Raw genomic sequence first — 24475 nt, forward strand, 5'->3', positions numbered from 1 at the left:
AATAATACGGATTTCCCTGCTAACACCCTCATATAATGAACTGGGTCAGACTCACACACTCTTTGTGTGTGTGTGTGTGTGTGTGTGAACCTGTTGTGTTCAGGTGTGTGTGTGTGAGAGAGAGAGTAGAAGTGTGCATTCCTTAATACCCAGTAATCCTCTCAATTTCCTCGGCTCTAAACCTGGAACACATCTTTCTGTGCTAACCTTTGTGTGTGTTTGTGTGCGCATGTGTGTGTTTGTGTGACTTCCTACCTTTCACTTTTCGCTGCTCAGCCTGCTCTCTATTGACCCCGAGAGTCTCTCGTCTTGTTGTGCAGATATCAAAGCCTTGTTGCTTTCCCTAAAAACAAAACGGAGTGTGCTCGTGCGTGTGTGTGTGTTAGTCCTAGCATAACTCACTGCTGCTGCAGGAGCAGAAACAATGCTGTCAGAAGTTTGCAAAAGTTTGACTCTGGAAATGTGGAAGTGTTGGCTCGACTTAAAGCAGCAGGAAATGTAATTTCCCTCGAAAGTGGATCAATGTGGTTAATTAAAGCGATTCATTCCTCAGTGTGTGTTATACTGGGAGAGTGCCAACAGTGCCTACATCAACCAGAATGCATCACTCTGCTGGCTTGAATCTATAAGATTAAGTATCTAAATCAACCAACTAGGGCCCGACTGATATGAGAATTTGGTGGCCAATACTGATATCGATATTGGGGAGAGAATAAATCTGATACAGATTCATCGACCGATATCTTTCTTAGATTTACAATCTTAGATAAACACATTTATTTATGTTTGACTGGTGAATACATCTAGAAATATCTGCGATAAAATTAGCCGATACCGATAGTCAGTGGATACTGACGAAATTATCGGCTGGACGATTTATCGGTCCGGGTCTACGGCCGATAACGTCCTCTGAAAAAGCAGCTGATTACCGATGACATCACAGTTTCATCAAATTCAATTATTTTTTTCTTTTTCTTTTTTTCATTTAGTAACACAGCACACACAAAAAAGACAAACATATAGACATGACATTGACAGTAAAAAAACAAAACAAAACAAAAAACAACAAGACAGAATTACAAAACATAGACTAAAAAAAAAAAAAAAAAATCTAATTCAATTCTCATAAAACATATTTCTAAATGCAGCTGTAAATTGCGATTCCTCTGAATAAAGGGCTTTGAAAAGTGTGCCTCGTCTGTAGTTCTGTTTGGGAAGTAGGGCTTAGTTTGTGCCGTGTCCCAGAATGCACCTCTCAGTACTTTTAATAAAGAGACTTAGCGACGGTCTGATCTTCCTCTTCCACTGACTCTTCATTTTCTTCTCCTTTTATCTCTTCCTGCAGCTCATGAATGCACTCTGGTTTGCACACTGTTCTTTACCGCTTTGTTGGTCTTCACTTTTCTGAGCACGCACTTTGTTCTTCACACACACACACATTTTAAACGAGGAGTGTGTTAGTCTCGGGGTAGTTTATTATGTACAGTTTGTAAGATGAAAACACTGGAGGGTTCACTCTTTGTCGGCGGAGCGTCTCTGTACTGTTTCCCCTTCATCTCAGTTTGAGCTCGTGCAAAACACGGACTCCACCGTCTCCGGTGAAATTAATCATTTGTTGACTTACTCGAATAACTCAGCACATGATGAATGACCAGTTTTTTACGTTTTAGGGAACACAAAACTAAAGGTCTAAAGCTTCACTAACGTCCTCAAGAAGCTTAAAAACATCCAATAATATGAAAATGTTGAATAAACAAAGAGCCGAAAATGTGCTGAGTGTTTCTTAGCCAACCGATTAATCTTTCAGCCGATAATATCAAGTGACTATCGGTATTGGTTGCAGAAAAGCAAGCAGTTTGGAGATTTTCCCTTCATGACATCACAAAGGGCAGTAGCCCCTCCCCCAGGTGGGTGACACGCCCACAGCTAGGTGTTTGTTCTGCCCTCTGAGTCTGCCTTCTCACCGTAAACAATAGGACATGGAGCGAGAAAGCACCGAGTACACCCAAGCCCTTCCAGAGAGGGGGCGTGGTCAGACACAGCTCATTTACATATTTAAAGGTACAGACACAGAAACAGCCTGTTCTGAGCAGGGCTGAAATAGAGGGGTTTATAGACATGATCAAATACAGGATCAGAGTGGATTTAGAACAAGAAACTTCACACACATGTTTTGAGGAGCTCTGAGACTTATTTACACTGAAGAAGAGGAGGAGGATATGTGACCTTTTAAGTGAAAGAAAAACAGCAGATACTTCAATTTAAGAATCTGTAGACGACATGTGTTTGATCATTTAGCTTTAAAGTTGCAGATTTAAGCAGCAGTCTGTCTGTTAGCGGTTAAAGTTTCTTTTTAGAGTCGAAAACATGTTATGAAACCACCAGGATGACTGAACACACTTTCCTTTGTGCTCACCCAGGCCGTGTGTGCTGTGTGTGTGTCGATAAGACCGCTTGCATGGATGGATGGACAGTCGTGCCGTCGTAGTAAAGTAGAACAGCACTATGAGGACTGAGCTGAAAACCTGTGTGCCAAACGCTGCTGTTGCTGCTGCTGCGTTCAGGAACATTCAGCCAGCTGTGCGCCTAGCTGCTGACCGTCAGGAGCATCTGCTTCACGCTGAGACACGGTTCATGCTCCGTCGTTCATGTCTGTGCTTTTTGCTGCTTTTAGTCAGAGTGTCGGCTTCATAATTAATACGACGCCTAATTAAAGTCATTTTATGAAGCTTCATACCTCCACTCTCTCACAGACGCATATTGATTTAAACCTCAAGTGAGTGTTTGTAGTCAAGACCAGACTAACAGAGACCAAGACATACCTGAGACTGAAGCAAGACCAAGACATTTAGGGATCGAGACCGAGTCAAGACCAAGACATTTAGGGATCAAGACCGAGTCAAGACCAAGACATTTAGGGATCGAGACCGAGTCAAGACCAAGACATTTAGGGATCGAGACCGAGTCAAGACCAAGACATTTAAGGGTCGAGACCGAGTCAAGACCAAGACATTTAGGGATCAAGACCGAGTCAAGACCAAGACATTTAGGGATCGAGACCGAGTCAAGACCAAGACATTTAAGGGTCGAGACCGAGTCAAGACCAAGACATTTAGAGATCAAGACCGAGTCAAGACCAAGACATTTAGGGATCGAGACCGAGTCAAGACCAAGACATTTAGGGATCGAGACCGAGTCAAGACCAAGACATTTAAGGGTCGAGACCGAGTCAAGACCAAGACATTTAGAGATCAAGACCGAGTCAAGACCAAGACATTTAGAGATCAAGACCGAGTCAAGACCTAGCAGAAGGAATCACTCCCATGATTCCCCGCCAGCCTCGACGTCATCTTTTGTGAGTGTTTTGATTTAGAGCCCCCTGGTGGTGGAATGAACACACTGTGCCTTTAAGAGGCCGCTTACTCTCCAACAAAAAGCTCATCTGCTGCAGGCTGAAGCAATCAGGAAATGATTAGTGATTGAAAACCCAACGTATGTCAAGTTTAAAGATTTTTAAAAAAGGAAGGCGTGGTTGAAAAGACAGGATTCCCTTCAAATACAGGATCTCAATAGTTCTTCCATGACTGTATTCCTCCTCTAATCCACCTTTGCTTTGCCTTGACAAGCAGCTTAAAGAAGTCTAATGCCTGCCAATCTGCAGAATCCATGTCTGTTCAAATCAAAGGGAAACAAGTCTCATCGCAGAGAAGAAATATTTAAAAAATACCTAAAATTAGTTTTGTTTCTCGATCAAATCAAGCTGATCTGAATCCGCAGAGACCCCCTCAAACAAGCGTTAACGTGATGTGCTGTCTGGTAACCCTGTATGGCGTCTCCGTCGGCTCGTGTAGGTGCTGGATATGGATTACAGCCTTAAAATAGCGATGAGCAGTCACCCAGAAAAAATGAGATGTGATCAGCTGTTTGGAGTGGAGCATAAAGGCTGCAGTGTGCGGGGAAAGCTGCTTTTCAAAAGGCTCACGGTTTGAGAGATGCTGAAGCGCAGAAAAGCTTTCCCTGAGGTTGAAATGCAGCTTTGTTAGCGTATAAAGGAGCAGCAGCGCGGATGTGTTTACAGGTAGACCAATGTGTGTCATTGTAAATATGCTAGACGACGGCTCGACTGTAAAATATTACAATGAACAAAACTCCCACTGGAGAGGAGAGACAAATGTGACTCGGTCCTTACACTGCATCCTGCTGCACCAGATACTCACTGGAGCACAAACATGTATCCATCCACTGGGAAATGTAGTCCCCAACAAGAACACATATTCCTCCTGGTTCTGAAAACACTCCCGCGATCAGCTGTGTTAGATTATTTAAAGTTGACCTGTTATGCTGCTCCCCTTGCTGGATGCCCAAACTGAACATTCTACAACTCACTTAGCAGACTCTTTTATCCAAAGCGACGTACATCAGAGAGTAAGAACAACACAAGCAAGGATCTAGAAAAAAGGGAACAATGTCAGTAAGAGCAAACGATCAGCTTTGAGTCTGATTGGACACACAGGTGCTGACAGGAAGTGACCAGAGGCAAAGCACAACATTGAGGGCAGTTCTTGAGAGCTCTAATCAGTATAGAAACCATCTTATAAGTCGTCGTTATCAAACAAAAACCATCGTCATTACCATCATCATCATCAATAATATGGAGACCATCATCATTAAGTTAGTAGGTATTCATGAAAGAGCTGGGTCTTTAGCTTTTTCTTAAAGGTCCAGAGGTGAACATGGACAAAGCTTCAGATCATGAGCTAAACGTCCATCCGTCCGTCCATTTTCTTGGGCTTATCTGAGGTCGGGTCGCGGTGGCAGCAGGCGCAGTAAGTCGACCCAGAGTTCCGTCGACCCAGCAACGTTTTCCAGCTCCTCCTGGGGGATTCCAAGGCGCTCCAGACGGGGTATATAACCCCTCCAGCGAACTCTGGGTCTACCCCGGGGTCTCCTCCCAGATGCCGAAAAACCTCTAAAGGGAGGCGTCCTGGAGGATCCTGATCAGATGCCCAAACTACCCCAACTATCTCCTCTGGATGTGAAAGAGCAGCGCCTCTACTCCGAGCTCCTCACCCGATCTCTCAGACTGAGCCCAGCGACCCTCCAGAGGAAACTCGTTTCGGCCGCTTGGATCCACGATCTCATTGTTTCAAGTCAGAACCCAAAGCTCATGACCACATGAGGGCTGGAACGAAGATCTCATGGGCCGTCTGCTTCGGTGTGTCATGACCTTTAGGGACTCAACATGAATATACAGCAGCTAAATTAAAAATATGTAAATATATTGTTGAACATTTAGTGGAGTCTGACGCAAGGCCTCACATGAAAGTTAGAGATATATATGCGGCTAATTAATTTGTATCTCTTAAATCACGGCGCCTGTAATGAATTAGAACTTGTTTTAATGAAGCGACGGCACTTATTCTTAAATTTTACTTTCCCCCTCCTGTTTAAACGTCTGTTCATTAAAAAGTTGAATAAAAAGAGAGCTGCAGGTAAAGGTGACCGTTTGAAAATGACTTACCAGGAAACATTCTTTTTTATCTCGCTCTGCCCCGCCCCCGCTGTTTTCATTCTTCTTATGATGAAGCTCGTCGAATCAGACAGAGGGACATTTTTGGACTCGCTCTCGGACCCGGGGTTCAATTTCAGGCGGCATTAAAAAAGTCTTAAGAAGTATTAAGTTGTTCACATCTGCAGATAAGCTGACATTTAGGCGGGCGTGCTCAGGAATCTCGCACACACATGCGCAGCGGGGGCTCGTTTTAATTCGGATAGCAGAAGCCCGGTGGAGCAGGGGTGGTCATCCGACAGGTCAGAATCCGCCTTAAAATCAGGGCAGCCATTGTTATGTCTTGGATTTTAATGAGTCACCGTGTGTGTGTGTGTGTGTTGTTGGCTTCCAGCAGCTCGCAGCCTGAGACGGAGAGTTATCTGCGCTTTAATCAGCCCAGAAGAGAGCGAGGAAGGAGGGGAGGAAAAAGCTCTCTCTCTCTCTTTCTTTGGGTTTGTAATAAGGCTTCTCGCTCTAAATCCTTTAATCTGAGCAGGAATGAAGGCTATATCTCTGTCTTCTGGCTGCAAAGAACAATCCCTCCTTCTTTCTTTCTCTCTCTCTAACACACACACATATTCCCCCTAACACACACACACACACACACACACACACAGAAACAGAGCCTGCCTTGTTAATTGAGAGCTGGCGGAGCCGCCTCTCCTCTGTCTCGCTCTCTGTTTATGTATGTGTGTGTAAAGGTTAGCACGAGCGCGAGGTTCAAAGGGCTGAAGAAGAAGTTAGGGGAAACTTCTAGAACTTTTTTCAAAAAAAAAAAAAATGTGCAAGTCGAGGAAAGAGGAAAAAAAAAAAAGAGGGGTTCAGAGGTTTGGACAGAGAGCGAGGGGTTCTGGCGGCGCTGCAGGTGAGCAGGCAGGCGGTGATAATTAGAGAAACGAGCAGGTTTAAAGAAGACGCTTTTACATTCTGCTCCCAATTAACGAGACAGATTTAAATTATAGTCACACCTTCCTCTGTGTGTTTTAGTTTCTCCATCAGACTCATTATGAGGTGATCATCCTCAAATACCTCCATGAGAAAGATCCTATCACGAGATTTTTAATTTCCATTCAGGAAGTTAGGCTCTTAATCAAACTCTTTCATCATCACAGCTGCTTTCAGCCCGTTTGTCTGATGAGGAGGCGACTTTAGGTAACGAGCACACCATCGTCTATCAGCTGCTTTGAACGTGCAGTGTGTCGCTTCTGCCACTAGGAGTCTCTCTATCCTAACAATCTCACATAGACTGTAAAAGATATGGATGTCAACTCAGCGACGTCACCCATTGGATTCTAGAGGGGAGTTTTGAAGCCGGGCGATGGTGGTCGGGTCGCCATGTTGGATATGCTGACTCAACCCAAGTCTTGGGCAGACTCAGAGGGCAGAACAAACACCTAGCTGTGGGAGTGTCACCCACCTGGGGGAGGGGCTACTGCCCTTTGTGATGTCATGAAGGGAAAATCTCCAAACGGCCTGTTTGAGCACACATTTTCTGAAAAGTGGAGCAGGCAGAAGATGAAGAGGATGGAGTCAGTTTTTGTTTTCAACAGAGAGACAAAAGGTGGAGCTGGAGGCGGGACTTAAGCTTCCTGATACAACATGTCTACCTATCAGTCAACTTAGCCACGCCCCTAGTTATGAAAATGTATGAATAACTAAAAATCCCAATGGAGAAATGAGCCCATCCAGTCATCCAATATCTTTACCGCTTTGCCCCATCCGATCCCAGCTGTCATTGGTCGAGGGGCGGGGTTACACCCTGGACTGTTCTCCAGTCAATCATAGAGACAGACAACCAGCCACACTCACATTCACACCTACAGACAATTTTAGAGTCACCAGTTAACCCAGCGAGCATGTTTTGAAATGTTTTTTGAATCCTTTCAAGCCAAATCAACATTTTATTTTTTTATCTGTAACCTTTACTTAGCTCTGTGATTGGCTGCTGATGCCTTCATGTTCACTTTGACTTTAAAACTCGATCACCATCAGAAGTCAGTAGAGTCTACAGAAAACATCACTCGCGACATCTTAAGGACTTTAAAAAGAGTTTAGACGCTGCGAGCTGTCAGGATGCTGTTATGACAGATTTATTCCCGAGCGACCCTGAACGCAGCGCTGCAGAAAACAGGACGAGCTGCAAAAACACACACATGGACTCCTCGACATAAACAGCCTTTAATTGCTCCTGTGGAGAAAAAAAAAACACTCCAACGGGGCGGAGAAGAAGAAGAAGAAGCGGTTTGTTGGTTTCTAAAGTTTTCTGTAAAAGGAGAGATAATTAAAGCAGGAGTGTTGGTGTGCGGGGAAACACACACACACACAGACTCATCAGTGTGTGTCATTGTCAGGTTAATGTGAGGTGTATCAGGAAAGAGAGGAAGAGCTTGTTAATCGTTCAGAGGACACAGACACTAAATTACATTTGCATAACACAGAAGTAATCTGCGTCTGTGAAATGGGATCATGTTTTCTCTCTCTCTCTCTCTCTCTCTCTCTCTCTCTCTCTCTCTCTTTTTACTTCTTGTCTTTACCTCTGCAAAAAAACTTTTCTGTGCATCGATGTAAAGTCATATTTATTTAAGGAGATTGATTTCCTTCCTCGCAGGCAGTCGCTGGATTTCACTTCATTTCAAAGTGCTGGGAAAATAAATTTGCTCTGACTGGAGACTTTACGTCGGTAATCCATCACGGGGAAACTTTCACACGTTTATTTATTTATCTTTTCTGTCACATTTGATGTTTTTGGCGGTATATCACAACCTGCAGGTAAAACTCAACACGGGCGATGCGTTCAAAGACTTTTTAATTTGTTCATCAGGCTCTTAAGATCAACAACAAGAAGACAAACTGAAATCTATTTTGTGTCTTATTTGAAATAATCCTGATGTTAGTCGGCCATCTGGGAAATCTCAGATGTCTCTAAAGTGTCCTTGAATGCATCATCACAAAGATCTCCATTTAGACACATCATTTAGGGACTGAAATGATGTGTCTTGACTTTATTTTTTTTAAATGCTTTAATGGAAGAAACTAATGGGGGAGCACTGATGACTGTTGGCATATATTTAGCTTTTTAAGCCTCAGTGCTGAGAACATTTGCTTCAACTGATTGCCGTTTTAAAGTCCTGTAACTCAAAGGTCCGACATTCTCCTCCTTCTCAAAAACTGTAAATAAGTCTCAGAGCTCCCCAAAACATGTGTGTGAAGTTTCTTGTTCTAAATCCACTCTGATCCTGTATTTGATCATGTCTATAAACCCCTCTATTTCAGCCCTGCTCAGAACAGGCTGTTTCTGTGTCTGTACCTTTAAATATGTAAATGAGCTGTGTCTGACCACGCCCCCTCTATGGAAGGGCTTGGGTGTACTCGGTGCTTTCTCGCTCCATGTCCTATTGTTTACGGTGAGAAGGCAGACTCAGAGGGCAGAACAAACACCTAGCTGTGGGAGTGTCACCCACCTGGGGGAGGGGCTACTGCCCTTTGTGATGTCATGAAGGGAAAATCTCCAAACAGCCTGTTTGAGCAGACATTTTCTGAAAAGTGGAGCAGGGTGAAGACGGAGAGGATGGACTTTTCTCATCACTGGGGAGTTTGTAAACAGACTAGAGACATGTTAGAGTTAGAAAAACATGAAAAAGCTTCTTCTACTGTAGTTCACAAGTTTTTCTTACAACACTGTTTTGGCTGTTTTTTGTTAAATTTAAGAAATGGTTCACAGACTGACAGTCTCCTTGTGTCCACTGAGACGTTACAGAGTGGTACAGTGTGTGTGTGTGTGTGTGTGTGTGTGTGTGTGTGTGTGTGTGTGTTTAATAACAGCCGACCTCTCAGACCTCCTATCATTAGACTAATCCTCTTCTCAAAGGTCGACTTATTAGAGCCTCTCATTACTGTGTCGTGGTGAAATAATGAGCACTCTGAGATTAATACAGAACACAGTTATTACTGTAATCACCCTCCTCTCAGGTTTCACTCTGATCATCTCTGGCCGCTGTCCTTTTCCTCATTCTGCACCGAGGGAGTCGTCCGCTGGTCACTCACAGTCTTATTTGCATCCAGAGTGTTTTTTTAAATATGCCTCCTCGTGTAAATACTCTACCCCGTGTTTCAAACATTTAAGTGCTTTCCTTTTTATTCCATTATCTTGCAGCTGCCTTATTTAGGTTCCTTATAAAGCATTAAAGGCTTTATATGTGATTTTTCACACTTAAATATAATAGAAATCAAGTATATCCTCTGAAAATATCTCTGTGAGTCACAAATAAAGCCTTTAAATAAAGCTTTAGGCAGCTTAAAGGTTTAAACGCACAGTATGTTAAATCCTCCACCAGGGGGCTCTCAATCAAAACAATAACAAAAGATGGCGTCGAGACTTGCGGGGAATCATGGGAGTGATTCTGTGTGTTACTTCGACCCAACACCCGGTGAAGATGAACTCAGAGTTGACAGTAGTCATGACGAACGGGCGAGACCGACCTGAGCAAGAGAATATATTACCGTGTGTGTGTGTGTGTGTGTGTGTCTGTGTGTGTGTGTGTGTGTGTGTGATGCCTTCATGGACCGTGGGACTGCTGAACAGATTGTGAGTGTTGATGACAGATGAGCTCCAGCGGCTGTGTGTGTGAGTTTCATCCTCCTCTGTCTTTTAGTTTTTTTTATGCTCGCTCCGTCTCGGCCGTGCTCTCCGTCAGGCCTCCTCATTACCACCAATAAGAAGTCAATTTCCCCCGGGCGTCGGCCAATCATAGCAGCCCATATCCCCTCCAGGCCCCGGCCAATCAGCGTCAATGTTCCCGCGGCCCGATGTCATGAATGGATAATGATGGCCGTGACGGTGGACCTGAATGTCAATGAGACACATCGGGTTGTTTTCTGACTCTGAGACGATTTCAGATAATAACAGCAAACCGTTCTGCTCGTGTCTGCGTCTGGAGCAGAAACAAAAAATAAATTGGGTACATCAGGACTAGAATTTGGTGTTTTTGTGACTAGCGTATGTTAGCTGTGTCTGAAAAATCTATTTAAAAATGATTGTTTTTGTCTGAACTTCTGTTTCCAAGGTTGAAAATGACATTTTATTTTGGTAGGAAGCAAAACGATATAGTCATCTTTTCCTCTCAAGTTTTCCATTGGCTTGACATTTTGGCAAAATCATTTTGGGTTCTAGACGATGGTGACTTCAGGGATGAAATATTTTAGTCTTGTGAATGATGTATCTGGACCTCCGACAGACAGACAGACAGACAGGTTAACACACACACACACACACACAGAGACAGTCAAAGTCAGAGAGACGAGCAGGCAGACAGTCGGAGCCAGAGATGCAGCTTCAAAATCCAGTTTGTCCCCGGGGGGAACTCTCTTGTGTCAGAAAACCGGTTCTGTTTGAACTCGTTCCTGAGGATGAGGATGTAAAGGCAGACGGAGAGCGGAGAGAGAGAGAGAAACAATGTGCATTACAAAGAGGAGTTAGAAAGAGAAAAAGCTTAGGGAGGTTAGACAGTGAGGGAGAGAATCAGTGCAGCTCTGCTCCCCTGGCTGCAGCCTCTTCAGACATTCCTTCTGGGTTTAGTTTCATTGCAAAACTTTTTTCAGCGGAGGGGTCAGCGCCCGACACTTTCTCCAAAGTATGCACTCAGGATTTAAATGAGTCACAGATTGCTCCTCTCCCTCCTGTGTATGCTCGTATATCTGTGTGTGTGCGTTTCAGTTTTCCATCACAACATTTGCATTTTACCCTCGTCGTCGTCTGTGGGGACGTTTTCCTACCAACTACGTCCCGCTGCTGGCTGCCAATGTAATCTCACACAAACCGAGTCAGACTCAGTTTAAATATGAAATTCTAGGCAGACCTTCTTGGGATTCCAAAGCGCTGTTAAACCGAACTGAAATATGCCAAACTTCAAACCTGACTCCTGCCAGATGGACGCAGAGAGTTACAGATGGAAAAACCAGACTGGAAAGTCAAGTTTCCTTTTGCTGGCTAGAATCAACCAATCGTGTTTGAGCAACTGTTGGTTATATGAAGGTAAACAGTCCACATGTTGATTTGCAGCATCTACAATTTGGATGTAGTCGTCATCTCTGGACTCACTTTTTTGTGTCTTAAAGGCTTTATATGTGATTTTTTGATCCAGCAGGTGTCGCCCTTGAGCACCAGCATGAAACCAAAACAACTCGCGCTGCATTGTTGTGTTAGCATGCTAATGCTAGCGATCTTTATTATGCTCGTATCTTCACACTGCATGTAAATTTACCTGAAATGAGCGTGATCTAGAAACACAGTTAAGCAGTGAGTACAGTATGTTATTCTTCTTTTCTCTAGTCCCTCAATTAAACAACTTTTATACACGAGGGGAGGAGTCAGCCGGCCGTCCGGGCGATGTAAACAAAGTGAAGATAGGACTCTGAAAACTCTGAAAACATCACAGACAGTGGGACTCGGGTGTTACACCCATTGTAGACAGTCATGACTCACAGAGTTATTTTCAGAGGAGATACTTGATTTCTACATTTAAGTGTGAAAAGTCACATATGAAGACTTTAAGTAGCTAATCAGACTGTTGGCTGTAACCATAGCAACTTAGAATCCATCAAACACAAAAAGTTTTTCTTCCAAACGTTGTGCAAAACGAATGGTTGTGTTGAAAGATGAAATGCAGACAGTGGACACACATGGACGTTTTTGTGCTCCATTCCTGAAAATGTTCCCAAACTGTAAAATCTTCCCAATGACCGGGATATTTTTAGTTTCTTATGCATATAAAACTGGAACTTGAATACATGACCTCGTCCCCTGGAAAGAATCTCTTGACTGAGTCACATCTGGGAGATTAATAAAATGAGGTTGTCGTTTTACAGTTAAGGCAACAACTCCCATGTTTCTGCAAAATCATCGTTCTGGATTTTTATTCAAAGACTTCTGGATGCAGAAATGATGTGTTGTGCTTTTTATGGGAGGGAAAAATAGAAGAAAAAACTCAAAAAAGTGGCGCTGACAACAGAGTCCTCTTCCAGCAGCAGATGTTGTTGTCTCAGCTCAAGGACGCTCTCACATGTAGACAGATGGAGACAAAGTCAAACCATCGGCTTTACAATGAATGGCCAACCTCAAACATCATCAATCCACATTTAGAGAGGATCACAGACACACTGTTACAGAAGCATGTGATGGAGCTGTGGTAGATGGAGGGCAAAGAGACGGAGCACCTGCGATGCCAAACTTATTTGAACTTTTATGTGAACTCCCTGCAGACGTGTTGTGAACGCTTTAGAGAGATTTTCACAGCAGAAGGTTTCTTGTGATTACAGGTTTTTGGGCAGTCCCTCAAGATCAAGCACCCAAAATATTTCTTTGCTTTTTGTTTCCCATTTTTGTCAAAATCTTTTTATTAGTTTGCACAGATGATAAGAAAACATACAGTCTGCATAAGAGTTGACATTGTACTGTGGTCATCTTTTATAAACCCCATTCGTGTCTAATCTGGAAAAAGCAGAACAAGTGTGTATTCGGAAGGTTAAATTTTTCTGACAAATCTGCAAACGGGGAAAAAACGACCTTTAAGATAAAGGTGGTTAAAGAGTCTGGAGACCTCTGTTTGACCAGGTCTGGAAAGCTGGATCTGAACAAGAAGGAAGGAGAAGGTGATTGCGATAGACCGGCGCTAAACCTGACTCTGTATGTAGCCCATAACGTTTCCTGAACTGGTTCCAAATTTTTTAAAGTGTCGGTTACGATTGGGTTCCGAGCAGCTCGTTTAATCGGGAGGGGAAGCCGGGAGCAAACCACAGACCAACGCGAGAGACGTGAAGAGGATGTTTCCATCAGGGCCCGCTGGGGTTGTTCGCCCCGTGTCACATTAGCGTTCCAAAAAAGAAGATTGTTATTGTTACCTTTTTATTATTTTGCTCTCAAAGTTGAAAAGTTGACCGAAAAGTCTCCAGGATCGGTGCCTACATGTGAAATCATTTAGAGAATTAACTTAATTTGAAGTTATCTTTTAAATACAATGCATGCTCCAGACAAACCTTTGAGATTCAAGGAATATTTTTAATCTTTAAGAAACAAACTGTGCATTAAAAAAGCCTCTATGTGCTGGTATCTAATTCTCCACTGTTTTACTTTCTAAAAGTCTGCATTGCAGCCATTAAGCCTGACTCTTGATATCTGTGGTCAGGTAATTGAGGCGAGCAGGTGGTTAGGGAGATAAGTCTTTTCACACTAATAAATCCCTTTGCAATGAAGCGGACTGAAGTGAATTCAATTTGGAGAGAGAGAGAAAGAGCAAAAGCACAGGGGAAGCGCCGGTCAATTGACCACCAATCCAAAAGTATCTGATGGCTTCTGTAAACCAGTGATTGGCCGGTAAAATGCCAGATCACGAAGGCGTAAATACAGAAACGAGATGTGACTGTAAACAGTTTGATTGAGGGAGCAGAAGGTCGGAGACGGAGACGGAGCGGGGTTGTATTGAAAACACTTCATGATGCTCTTCAGTGTAATAAACAGCGGGCTGTAGGAGAGCTTTTATGTGAATCGATGAAGAATAAACCTGATAGTTGCGTCACTGGTAAACAGATTGGAGAAGAGCTATGTTTGCAGCAAAACACTGGGGGCTTTGTTTTACAGCCGCAGGGCCGCAGCTATAATTAAACACGCCCATCCAGACTAATGGACGGAGAGACTCTGTGTGTCAGACAACTAATTGCTACACTCAGTCTCCTTCTTCCACACACATACACCCCCGTTCTTCTTCAGTCTTTGCTAATCTAATCTGGCTCTGAAACTCTAAACTTTTTGGCCTCTGCCTCCTCTTCCTCCTCTTCCTCCTCCTCCTCCTCGCTGGTTTTCCAGTTAAAGATGTTCATTAGAAGCTCCTCATTATTGGTTCTCGTTTGTTTTTTGCTCACAGTGTTCAGTCTTTTTCTCTTTTGTTGTTTTTTGTATGCTGTTTTGACGTTTTAGCATATCTAAGAGTGCAACAAGAGTAGAATAGAATAGAATAGAATGACTTTATTGATCCCAAACTAGGAAATTGTGGCGTTACAGCAGCAGGTTGTCCAAACACACAATATTAGCAAATTTAAACACAATATAATATTAAATACAAAGTAAATAAGTACTAAAAATATCAAAACTAAGAATGGGAATATATACAACCAGGATTTAACTAAACATTACAGTTGCAATTGTGCAGTTGTCTAAATTCTCCATCATGTTGGAGAATGTCAGCCATTTTTTTTTATAAATTTGATTTATTGATGATAACTTTTTCACAATCCTAACAGCTTGCATTATTCATCATTTATTGTTAATTATCTATTTATAAACACAAAGTTTACAAAGGACAAATACAAAACAACACAACTGCTGCTACCTTTTTTCTTATTGCTGCGGCTATTTTATTCTAAATCTGTAGCGGTATATTTTATTTAGACATGTTTATTGCTGCTACTGTGTACAGTATATTATTTGTATATAACTTGTTTTGATTTTATTCTTTGTATCTGTGTGCTGTTCTATCCTTTGTGTTACCTGCTGCTGGAATCTGATTTTCCTGAGGGAATCTTAATAAAGTTATTATCTATCTTTTCTCCTTCATAATTTCAAAAGTTAAAAAAACACAACTAAGTTTAGAATCTTTGTTTTCTTTGTTTTCCAGCCAGACATGATGGAGCGGAGGTGGGCGTGGCTATTCTCCCTGGTCGCCATGGCAACCGTTTGCCTCAGCCCCACCCAGAGTAAAAACGCCGAGTTCCCCTCGGACAACCTGATCAACAACGTGGTGTCCGATCCCCACACGGGCCGGCTGTACGTCGGCGCTGTCAACTTCCTCTACCAGCTGAGCCCCGATCTGGTCGTGGAGTCCCGCACGGAGACGGGCCCGAAGCGGGACAACCGGCAGTGCACGCCGCCCGTCACGGACGCGTGCGAAGAGGCCGTGGACACGGACAACCACAACAAGCTGCTGCTGGTCCACAGGTCGAGGGACGTCCTGGTGGTGTGCGGCAGCGTCTTCAGAGGAATCTGCTCCCTGAGGAACCTGAGCAACGTGGAGCAGCTGCTGTACTTCAGCGACACCAAAGGGGAGAAGTCGTACGTGGCGAGCGCAGAGGAGAGCGTCTCGGTGGTGGGAGTGATGTCATACTTCACCAAGGACAGAGACAACTTCACCGTGTTCCTGGTGAGGGAGAGAACACAGACACAGGCTTGTTAACATGTTTTTTATTTCAGGTGGCAATGAGGCAAATGGAAGAATGATGTAGAATGATCATCTCCATCTGTGATGGCGTGCGTAGAGAACATTAAATTGGCAGCCATATGGGAAATGAGCGCTCCTGTCAGTGATTTTGAAATGTTTTCCATTTTATTTCTTCACACTGTGTCAATGAATTGATCTTTAAAAAGATGTTTTATGAAATTCACCAGAGCACTAAGTTCTCCATTACCCCTCAAGGCATGCACATTGATGATGCTCTCGATGAAGCTTTGTATCACAGCAGACATTTAAACTTGTTCAGATGACTCATAAGTGATATGTAAATGCATAAAGTTACAGGAGTAGAGAGGAAAGCGGTTAAACTTCAGGGACCTTCAGCAGATATTGGCATCGCAGAAATATAGAAAATAACTTTGTTTTCCAGGAAGTTCAGCCATTGGACAGAAAAGTGATTCAGTTTTGGGAGTAAATCTTGGTGCATGATGTTACCCTTCAGCTCAGTTTTGTTTGAATTTGAACTTACTGAGCTTACATGACCAACACCAGGCTCTTTCAAAATAAAGGCCCAATGATTTATAGTGTATCCATGTTAAAGTGCTTAGGCTGTTCTTCTACCAATCTGAACTTGAGACGTGTTCCTGGAGCAATCATATGTATGCTCTCGTGGCCTATCAAGTCTTCATTGAGTCTACTTTCCAGTCAGTCAAATCTCCGGCAAATAAAGTCAAAGTCAAGACTCCAAGTTTCAAGCGTAGAACTGGAATTTAACACCTTTAAAAAAACAGAAATCAAATCAGTTCTTGGGGTTTGGTGAGCACTCTAGATAATTTACCAACCCAGAGAAGAAGCCCAAATAACCATGGAAACAAAACCTCTTTCACTGGGTCCAGTTAGGCAAGTTTTTCCACCAGGTCTCCAGTTTCAAGACGACAACTAAAGATGAACAGTTATAAAACAAACCCTTGGTGTCTGGGGGGACTGAGGGGGATTTCAAACCTACTATAGAAGTCTAAAAGACGAGATTGGTTCCACTTGTTTATCGTCTTTTCCGTCCCCAGGTCGGTAAAGGATACGGCAGCCACGACAGCACCAAGCTCATCTCCACCCGCATCCTCCAGGACTACGGCGATTGGGTGGTTTTCGACAGCATCATCGAGGCCTCGGCGGTCCAGGCCAACCCCTTCGTCCTGCGATACCTCCACGACTTCCGCTTCGCCTTCAAAGATGGCGGCTTCGTGTACTTCCTGTTCTCGCGGACGCTGGGGGTTCAGGACACCAAGAACTTCACCTTCATCTCCCGGATGTGCGAGGACGACCAGGGCTACTACTCGTACACCGAGCTGCAGCTCAACTGTAGCAGCAACAACAAGTACAACAAAGCTCAGGTAACGTCAGCATTTTTTATGAAAGGGGCAGCAGTGGCTCAGAGGAACGAAATTCAGACTTGGAATATGATGACTGTGTCTTGAACCCGATACAAAAAGCAGTAAAAGTTGGATTTTAAATGCTCTTAAACTCAACATACCTTCAACATTCATGGGTCTCCGTTCTCACTGTACCTCAGCTAAGTACATATTTTTCCTGAGAATCTTCCAACATTTGTCTTTTGTATCTCCTCCTCGTCCCTCAGGCTGCCTATGTAGCATCACCGGGTGAAGTTTTGGCTGAAAGTATGACCAGATCAAACCAGTACGGACCAGTTTCAGCCTCTGACAAGGTCCTGTTTGTAACCTTCACTTCTGATGAGGACCCGTCTACTTCAGCCATGTGTAGGTGTCATTTTTCTCGCTGGCTGATGTCCTGATGATGTTCTTTCTTGACCGATGTTTGTCTGTCAGTTGGCAAATGTCCTGAAAATTGTCAATTTTTCAACAACACTTGGCATAAAGGTTTGCAATCGGAGAAAGGATGATGCAGATTTAGACTAACTGGCATCAAAAGAAGGGTACTTACAATGTGGTTTCACAAAGTTGTACAGGGCTGCCACAAATCAACATGATTGTCTACTGTTAATAAGGAGATTTCAGCATCCTTTATTCTGTATTTTTGACTTTTTACTGGTTACTAGAAACATGGACGGAGATCTATCAAAAATAATGTGCATTTGAGTTCCATTTGAGAAATGGTAGGAATCGGGTGCAGATGGTGTTTTTGCTCCTGTTTGCAGGTATGTACCCTCTGCGCTCCATCAATAAGAAGCTGGTGGAGATTATCGGCGCCTGCTACAGCGACCACGGCATCATCAACAGGAGATCTGCCGTCTACTCGCCGTACTCCTCCAAGTCTGAGGAGCTGTGCAGCAACAGTAACCAGGTGAGGAATCCTCCTGAGCGTCAGAGATTGAAGAGACGCCGAAACAAGAGCGATTAATAGTTTGATATCGATTTGATTACCTGATCTGCTCCTTTAGAACAACATGGTACAAAGATACAACTGTGGAGCCGAGTTCCTGCCCTCCCCGCTGGCCAGCAAGGCCGAGTTCGCCTTGAAAGACGAGAGCCCATTGGTCACGAAGGGTCACATGACTGCTGTGGCTGTTGCCGTGGAGATGGGGCACGCTGTGGCATTCCTGGGCACCGCGAGTGGAGAGGTAAAGACTCAACTGATCTTAGACTAAATCCAAACATGACCACATTTAAGTTGTAAGAGAATGGTGTTCGTTTAAAGTCTTCATATGTGATTATTCACACTTAAATATATAAATCAAGTATCTCCTCTGAAAATAACTCTGTGAGTCATGACTGTCTACAATGGGTGTAACACCCGAGTCCCACTGTCTGTGATGTTTTCAGAGTTTTCAGAGTCCTATCTTCACTTTGTTTACATCGCCAGGACGGCCGGCTGACTCCTCCCCTCGTGTATAAAAGTTGTTTAATTGAGGGACTAGAGAAAAGAAGAATAACATACTGTACTCACTGCTTAACTGTGTTTCTAGATCACGCTCATTTCAGGTAAATTTACATGCAGTGTGAAGATACAAGCATAATAAAGATCGCTAGCATTAGCATGCTAACACAACAATGCAGCGTGAGTTGTTTTGGTTTCCTGCTGGTGCTCAAGGGCGACATCTGCTGGATCAAAAAAATCACATATAAAGACTTTAAATGTACAAACACAAGGGAGACCACAACCTTAAACTGGGCTGCCAGAAACCATCACCTAGGTAACCATTACCATATCCTGTAGTGGGTCTTTTAGTCATTTGTATAAATGTATGGAAAGGTCTTGACGGGTATCCAAAACATATGAAATAAAACAAATGTCCTCATGAAATAACTTTGAGTGAAGTTCCCTGAATTCTCTGAGTATACTGGAGAGTGCAGGATGGATCTGTTATGATGGAGTTTTTTATGTCTCCGTAGGTGCTGAAGGTTCATCTGTCGGCTAATCCGGAGGTGTACGGTCGGGCGTCTGGAGAAGTCATCGGAGACAAGGTCAACAAGAACCTGCTGTTCGATTCCAGCCAGCAACACCTGTACATCACCATGGAGAAGAAGGTCAAACTCACTCACACTTGGACGTATTGATTATTCCTTTTTTTTTGTACTGAATCCATTTCTCACTCCTTCCATCCATCACACACCTCTGTCACCTCCTGAATAACACCAGGGACTCTTCTTCTTCTTCTCCTTCTTCTTTCTGTTTCATCCATCAGGTCGTGAGGCGTTCATTTATTCCGTCTGTCGTATTTGATCATTTATTCATTCATTCAGCTAACGCTAATACATCCGTCTACATTACCACACAGAAGTCAGCCATTGATTTATTCACACCTTCTCTTTTTTGTTTTTCCCCTCCGCCTTTTGTCGTCATCCATCTCTCTCTCCTTTTGTCCTCTCATCTCGCCGCTTGCCATCTCTCTCCAAAGTGAAACGAATGTTATTGATTTTGAAATGAATTAATTAGAATGCACTTCAAGAGGAGGGCAATTCACTTTGATCAAGTCAAGTGACGACACTCGAGCTTGTTTCCATCTGCTCATTTAAATCTATTAGACCGGGCCTCCTTCTTGTCGGAGAGCGTAATTACTTCCACATCTGGATGGAGGATGTTCTCGATGAAATAACCAAGAAAATATGAAACGGAGGAAAAAAATCACAGAGTTATTCTTCATGTCACAGGATTCTCTCTCAAAACTCTCACTTGTCTTGGGTGTAACTTTCAACACATGACTCAGACTCCAGGCAGCGCTTCCAAAACTGGCAGCTGTGAAAGTAAAACCGTGAACAGACGAAAACCAGATCACATGTCCCGAGTGGATCCCAGATTCATCGCTTTTTTTTTTGTTTTGTTCTGCAGACACAGGACTGATCAGACGGAGCTCGTCAGGCTCTGATCCCGGCTGTCAGACCTGGGCCTAGTTTTGTCAGTCTTAAGCCCCATTTGGACGGGATTACCATTACAGCAGGGGGTTCTGAGGAGTGAAATATTCAGTCTAGCCCCTCTGTTATTCGTCTCTCTGGTAATTTAACCGTGGCAGAAACAGAAAGCCGCTCGAGGAGTGTGCAGGAGAGTTGAAGAGGAGGCGGAGACGCTGCGTGAGGGGAATTTAACTCGAAGAGTGTGCACTGTCTCGGGGTCAGGACTCCATCAGAAGTAAACACGAGGGTTGTAGTACTCGAAATCAGTCGTGGTCTCAAGGGTCTTAGGACCACTTTTTGAAGGTCTCGTCTTGGAATCGAAAGTATTTTTACTCGGTCTCAGACTGGGCGAACTCTAAAAGAACAATTTACTTCAATTAATTTGCAGTTTGATTTCCAAGAGAAAGCAGGTCCCCTTAACATGACCGTGTAACCAGTTTATGTCCTCGTTACGTCTGTAATACAAGTACACTCACACACTTCATCGATTTACATTGTTATGGAAACGAAATCTTAACAAGACTGTTGCCATAACCAAAACGATGAGGACGGAAAAGCAACCCAAGAAAAATGTTGCCAGCTGCCGATGCTAGTATTAGCAAGAAAAACATTGCAGCAAATTCATAAAAATCAAATCCTGTCTTCTGTTTGCAGATCACAAAAGTTCCCGTCCAGGCCTGCCACCTGAAGACAGACTGCCTATCCTGCGTCTCGATGAAGGATCCGTACTGCGGTTGGTGTGTCCTGGAGGGAAAGTGAGTCACCCTGTTTGTGTCTGTGTTCAAAAGAACGTCTGCATATAATAATAGTGATGGTCACTTTGCACAGCAGCCTCTGCCATCAGTGTGTGAATGTGTAGGTGTGAGCTGCAGTGTAAACACGCTTTGAGCAGTCAGAAGACTAGAAAATAAAAAATATCCATTCAGTAAATAAGTCCATTTACCATTTACTTCCAGGTGCACCAGGAAGCAGGAGTGTAACAGGTCGATGGAGGAGAACACCTGGCTGTGGTCGCCCAATCAGCAGTGTGTTAAGATCCAGGCTTATGACCCGCCCAACCTGAGCTGTAAGAAGACTCAGAGGGTAAGAAGCAGAGAGAGGGTGATGCTGAGCTTTTTAAATCAACATGCATATTTCTCTGCAAGTCTTTCCCTGCATTCCCCCTGAGCTAAATTCAGTTCCTGCTGAGCTCAGCTTAATTTAAACCAGTCAAACCTCCTGAAACTCTCACAGAGTTGGAGGGCTCCGAGTGTGTGTGTGTTTGTGTCAGCAGCATTTCAAAAAAAGGTTCTTAACCTCTGGTACGTGGCCCCTCAGGGAGCCCCATGGGGAGTTACAAAGAAATGAAGACATTTATAATGCACAGTGACATTATAGTTTACGTTTTTTTGGGTGTGAGCCAGATGTTTAGTGCACAGAATCTGTATTGTTTGTGCTGACAGTCGCCCTGATGAACAACTCTGTAGCCTGTTTGCTGATTCAGCCCATAAAGTGAAATAATGCCTCCTTGGAACACCCAGAAACTGCTGATGACACCTTGTTTTGGTGACTCACACATGAGGCAAAGCCCCGGCAGTCCTGATTTCAATTAGGCTGACAACAACACTGTTTGTCATGATTGACCTTGTTGCTCAAATTTCAGTATAACTTTTGTTTACTTTGATGAAAGATAGCGTAGCATGGAATACCAGAGAGCTACACTGAAACAGTCATTTGGATGCAGTTAGCTAATAAATGCTAACAACGGATAAAGTAGCAATCGGCAAACTAGTTTCTTAACACTTTCAAATTCTTAATGAAACAACTGTGGCAGTCATTTAATACTTAATACAAGCAGAGGATGATGTGGCACACCTCTCTGTTTCACTTTCTGAATTAATGAAGAATTGATCAAGCGGGCTGAAAGACACCTCATCCCTCAAGATGTACACAGTACAAGTCGTCTCACCATTTCCCCATCATGCATTTCTACTAAAGATACAAGACTTTCCTACCATTAAAAGTGCATACGGAGAAATGTGCATGTAAGACAGATTCATATTATTGATTTTGTAGATTGGCTTGAACTTTTGTTCTCGACTGATCTGAGGATAATGATTTGTCGTGTTTATTTCTGTGATTGAGGACTTGTGTAACATAGTTGTAAGAGTCATCCTCATCAGATATGACGAGGCAACAAATCAACATGATCAGTGCGTGATAGTTCTAATCAGGTCAGGTTTATTATAAAACAAACAGTATGTAAATAGAAAGAGGTTGAATCTTTTTGTGGTGCAGCTGTACAGACAAATACTTTGTGTGTTTGTTTGTCGACACATCCAAATCAATTTTTCAGTCCTTGTTTGAAAGTTTAAAACAAGTTTCAAGTGCTCTGGAAATAAAATATACCATCCTCTAAACATCGCCCTTTAGCATCAGTGACCTCAGATCGATATGGAGCCAAATATATTCAAAGTTACCAACCGCATCCCACAAATACCAGAAATGTTCAAGAGACAAGTGAATGCTGCTCCTGCAAAAACATTTTCAAACTGAACAGAAGTAAAGGAGGAGGTCAGAATAAAATATATTTAATCTTTATTCTCCTGCTTGTTTTTAAAGTGTGGGAGACTTAATGTAGTGGCGGTTTGATCTCTTGTCTACTTACAGAAAAATAAACTCAAAATCAAACCTGAGAACAAGGAGAGTAGGTCCAACTCAGGATACTCAAATGGATAAAATAATAACACTATCAATATTAAGCAAGTGTTTTGCTGGTGCAATAGTTTCTATGAAAGTCCGCCCTGCTGCGTTGTTAATAATTTTTTATGATTCTGACTTTTGCAAACCAAGAACTTGAGGCTTTGAGTCTCAAGGTTTTTTTTTGCTTTGAAGTCTTAACATAAGTCCTCGGGGCATCAGGTCCGCAGCAGCTTTGGGTTTTTTTCTGATTAAAATGTTTCAGGCATCACAAATCTGTAGTCGTCTTCAGTCACAAACACATCAGACATTTCTGGTTAGTAAATGCAGGAAGAGAACAACTGTGCACACTGGCAGTCCTAGGTTTTTTAATTTGGACTTCATTACCTGTAAATCCACTGAGATTATGATTGGGAGGAGTTGAGTGCAGCTTTTCTTCCGAGCAGCCGACTCTTTTAGTTTGACCTCGACAAACACAGGAATTACTTTGGACCCACATAAATGAATCTGCTGCATCTTAATTAGGGAGTTTGGGACTTCCATCTCTGTTGCAGACCCAAGTTTGTGATTTTAATATGATAAGTCCGTTAGATTTTTGGCTTTGGCTCCTGCAGATTTGCATTCTTAAAAAGAAGAAGAGACGTCTCCTGTGAATTCATTCAGGGGCTTCTCCATTACCAGAGATCAAAAAGTTTGAAATTAAAACTTTAGTGCTGAAATTATAACGGCTGAGGTCAGCGAAGAGTAATGGGGAACTGATATTTGAAAAGATAAGTTGAATAGTAATGCACCCCACACACACACACACACACACACACACACGCACACACACAGTCCAGTTTATCCTACTTTAAGGGGACATTATCTTGATTTACATTCATTTCTTGGAGACCCTAACCTTAATCACTACTTGCATAATCGTACTGCTTAAAATCCTTCCGGTTGAGAGACGACCGACTCTACCACTGATCCACAGCCGTCCTAAAACATTTTTAGACACCAACCCCTTACACTGAATTTTAATTTAATATCAAGATGAAATGAAAAAGTATGTGTGGTTGAGTAGGTAAAAGTGACGTCAGGACAGCGCTGTCTTACCCCTACGAGGAACAGATTTTCAAACTCTGTAATTAGTAAAGTGTGTGAGAGTTGTGGTTTTTAATCCTTTACAACCTTCTCCTCTCAGCTGATCTGTTGTCTCTGACTGTTGGTTTGTTTTGTTGTTCTTTCATTGGTAGGCTGTGAAACTACATTTCCCTCCTGAGATATGATGAAAGTTATTTGAATCTTGAAACTTGAACATCGGTAACACATTCACCCATTTTAATGCCGCTCTCTCGCACCTCTTTTTCCAGGTTGATATCAGCATACCCACCCTCCCCCGACTCAGGCAGTCTGACAAGCTGCAGTGTAAATTCGCCGCCAAGACTTACGATGCAGTGATAGACAGCCACAGTCAGGTACAGGTTACCTGCTCGCTGCCTTACCCTGGGGATATCCCCGCCACTCCAGATGAGCAGGGTAGGTTTAACCTAAAAATATCTTCAAACTAAAGTCTGAGATGTCCTTTCGGTACAGTCTTCACCCTGTAAGACTGAACTGAGGGAACAAGTCTTTACTACCAAAGATGCTCCATATACTCTGTACTCTTTAGTCAGAAT

General features: G+C 43.1%; 1 protein-coding gene across 1 annotated transcript in view; it reads left to right on the forward strand.

Annotated features, from left to right (window-relative positions):
• The window catches only part of plxnb2a.1 (plexin b2a, tandem duplicate 1), a 146842-nt gene that overhangs the window by 90140 nt on the left and 32227 nt on the right, over positions 1 to 24475 (forward strand). Inside the window, exons 4-12 of the mRNA XM_061030311.1 lie at positions 15217 to 15738; positions 16833 to 17159; positions 17405 to 17543; positions 17942 to 18087; positions 18185 to 18364; positions 19137 to 19271; positions 20790 to 20890; positions 21092 to 21218; positions 24170 to 24335. Coding sequence (XP_060886294.1) covers positions 15223 to 15738; positions 16833 to 17159; positions 17405 to 17543; positions 17942 to 18087; positions 18185 to 18364; positions 19137 to 19271; positions 20790 to 20890; positions 21092 to 21218; positions 24170 to 24335 — 1837 coding nt within the window. The 5' untranslated portion in view covers positions 15217 to 15222. The remainder of the gene's footprint in view (positions 1 to 15216; positions 15739 to 16832; positions 17160 to 17404; positions 17544 to 17941; positions 18088 to 18184; positions 18365 to 19136; positions 19272 to 20789; positions 20891 to 21091; positions 21219 to 24169; positions 24336 to 24475) is intronic.

The sequence above is a fragment of the Labrus mixtus genome, chromosome 22 (assembly GCF_963584025.1).
Source record: "Labrus mixtus chromosome 22, fLabMix1.1, whole genome shotgun sequence".
NCBI lineage: Eukaryota > Metazoa > Chordata > Actinopteri > Labriformes > Labridae > Labrus > Labrus mixtus.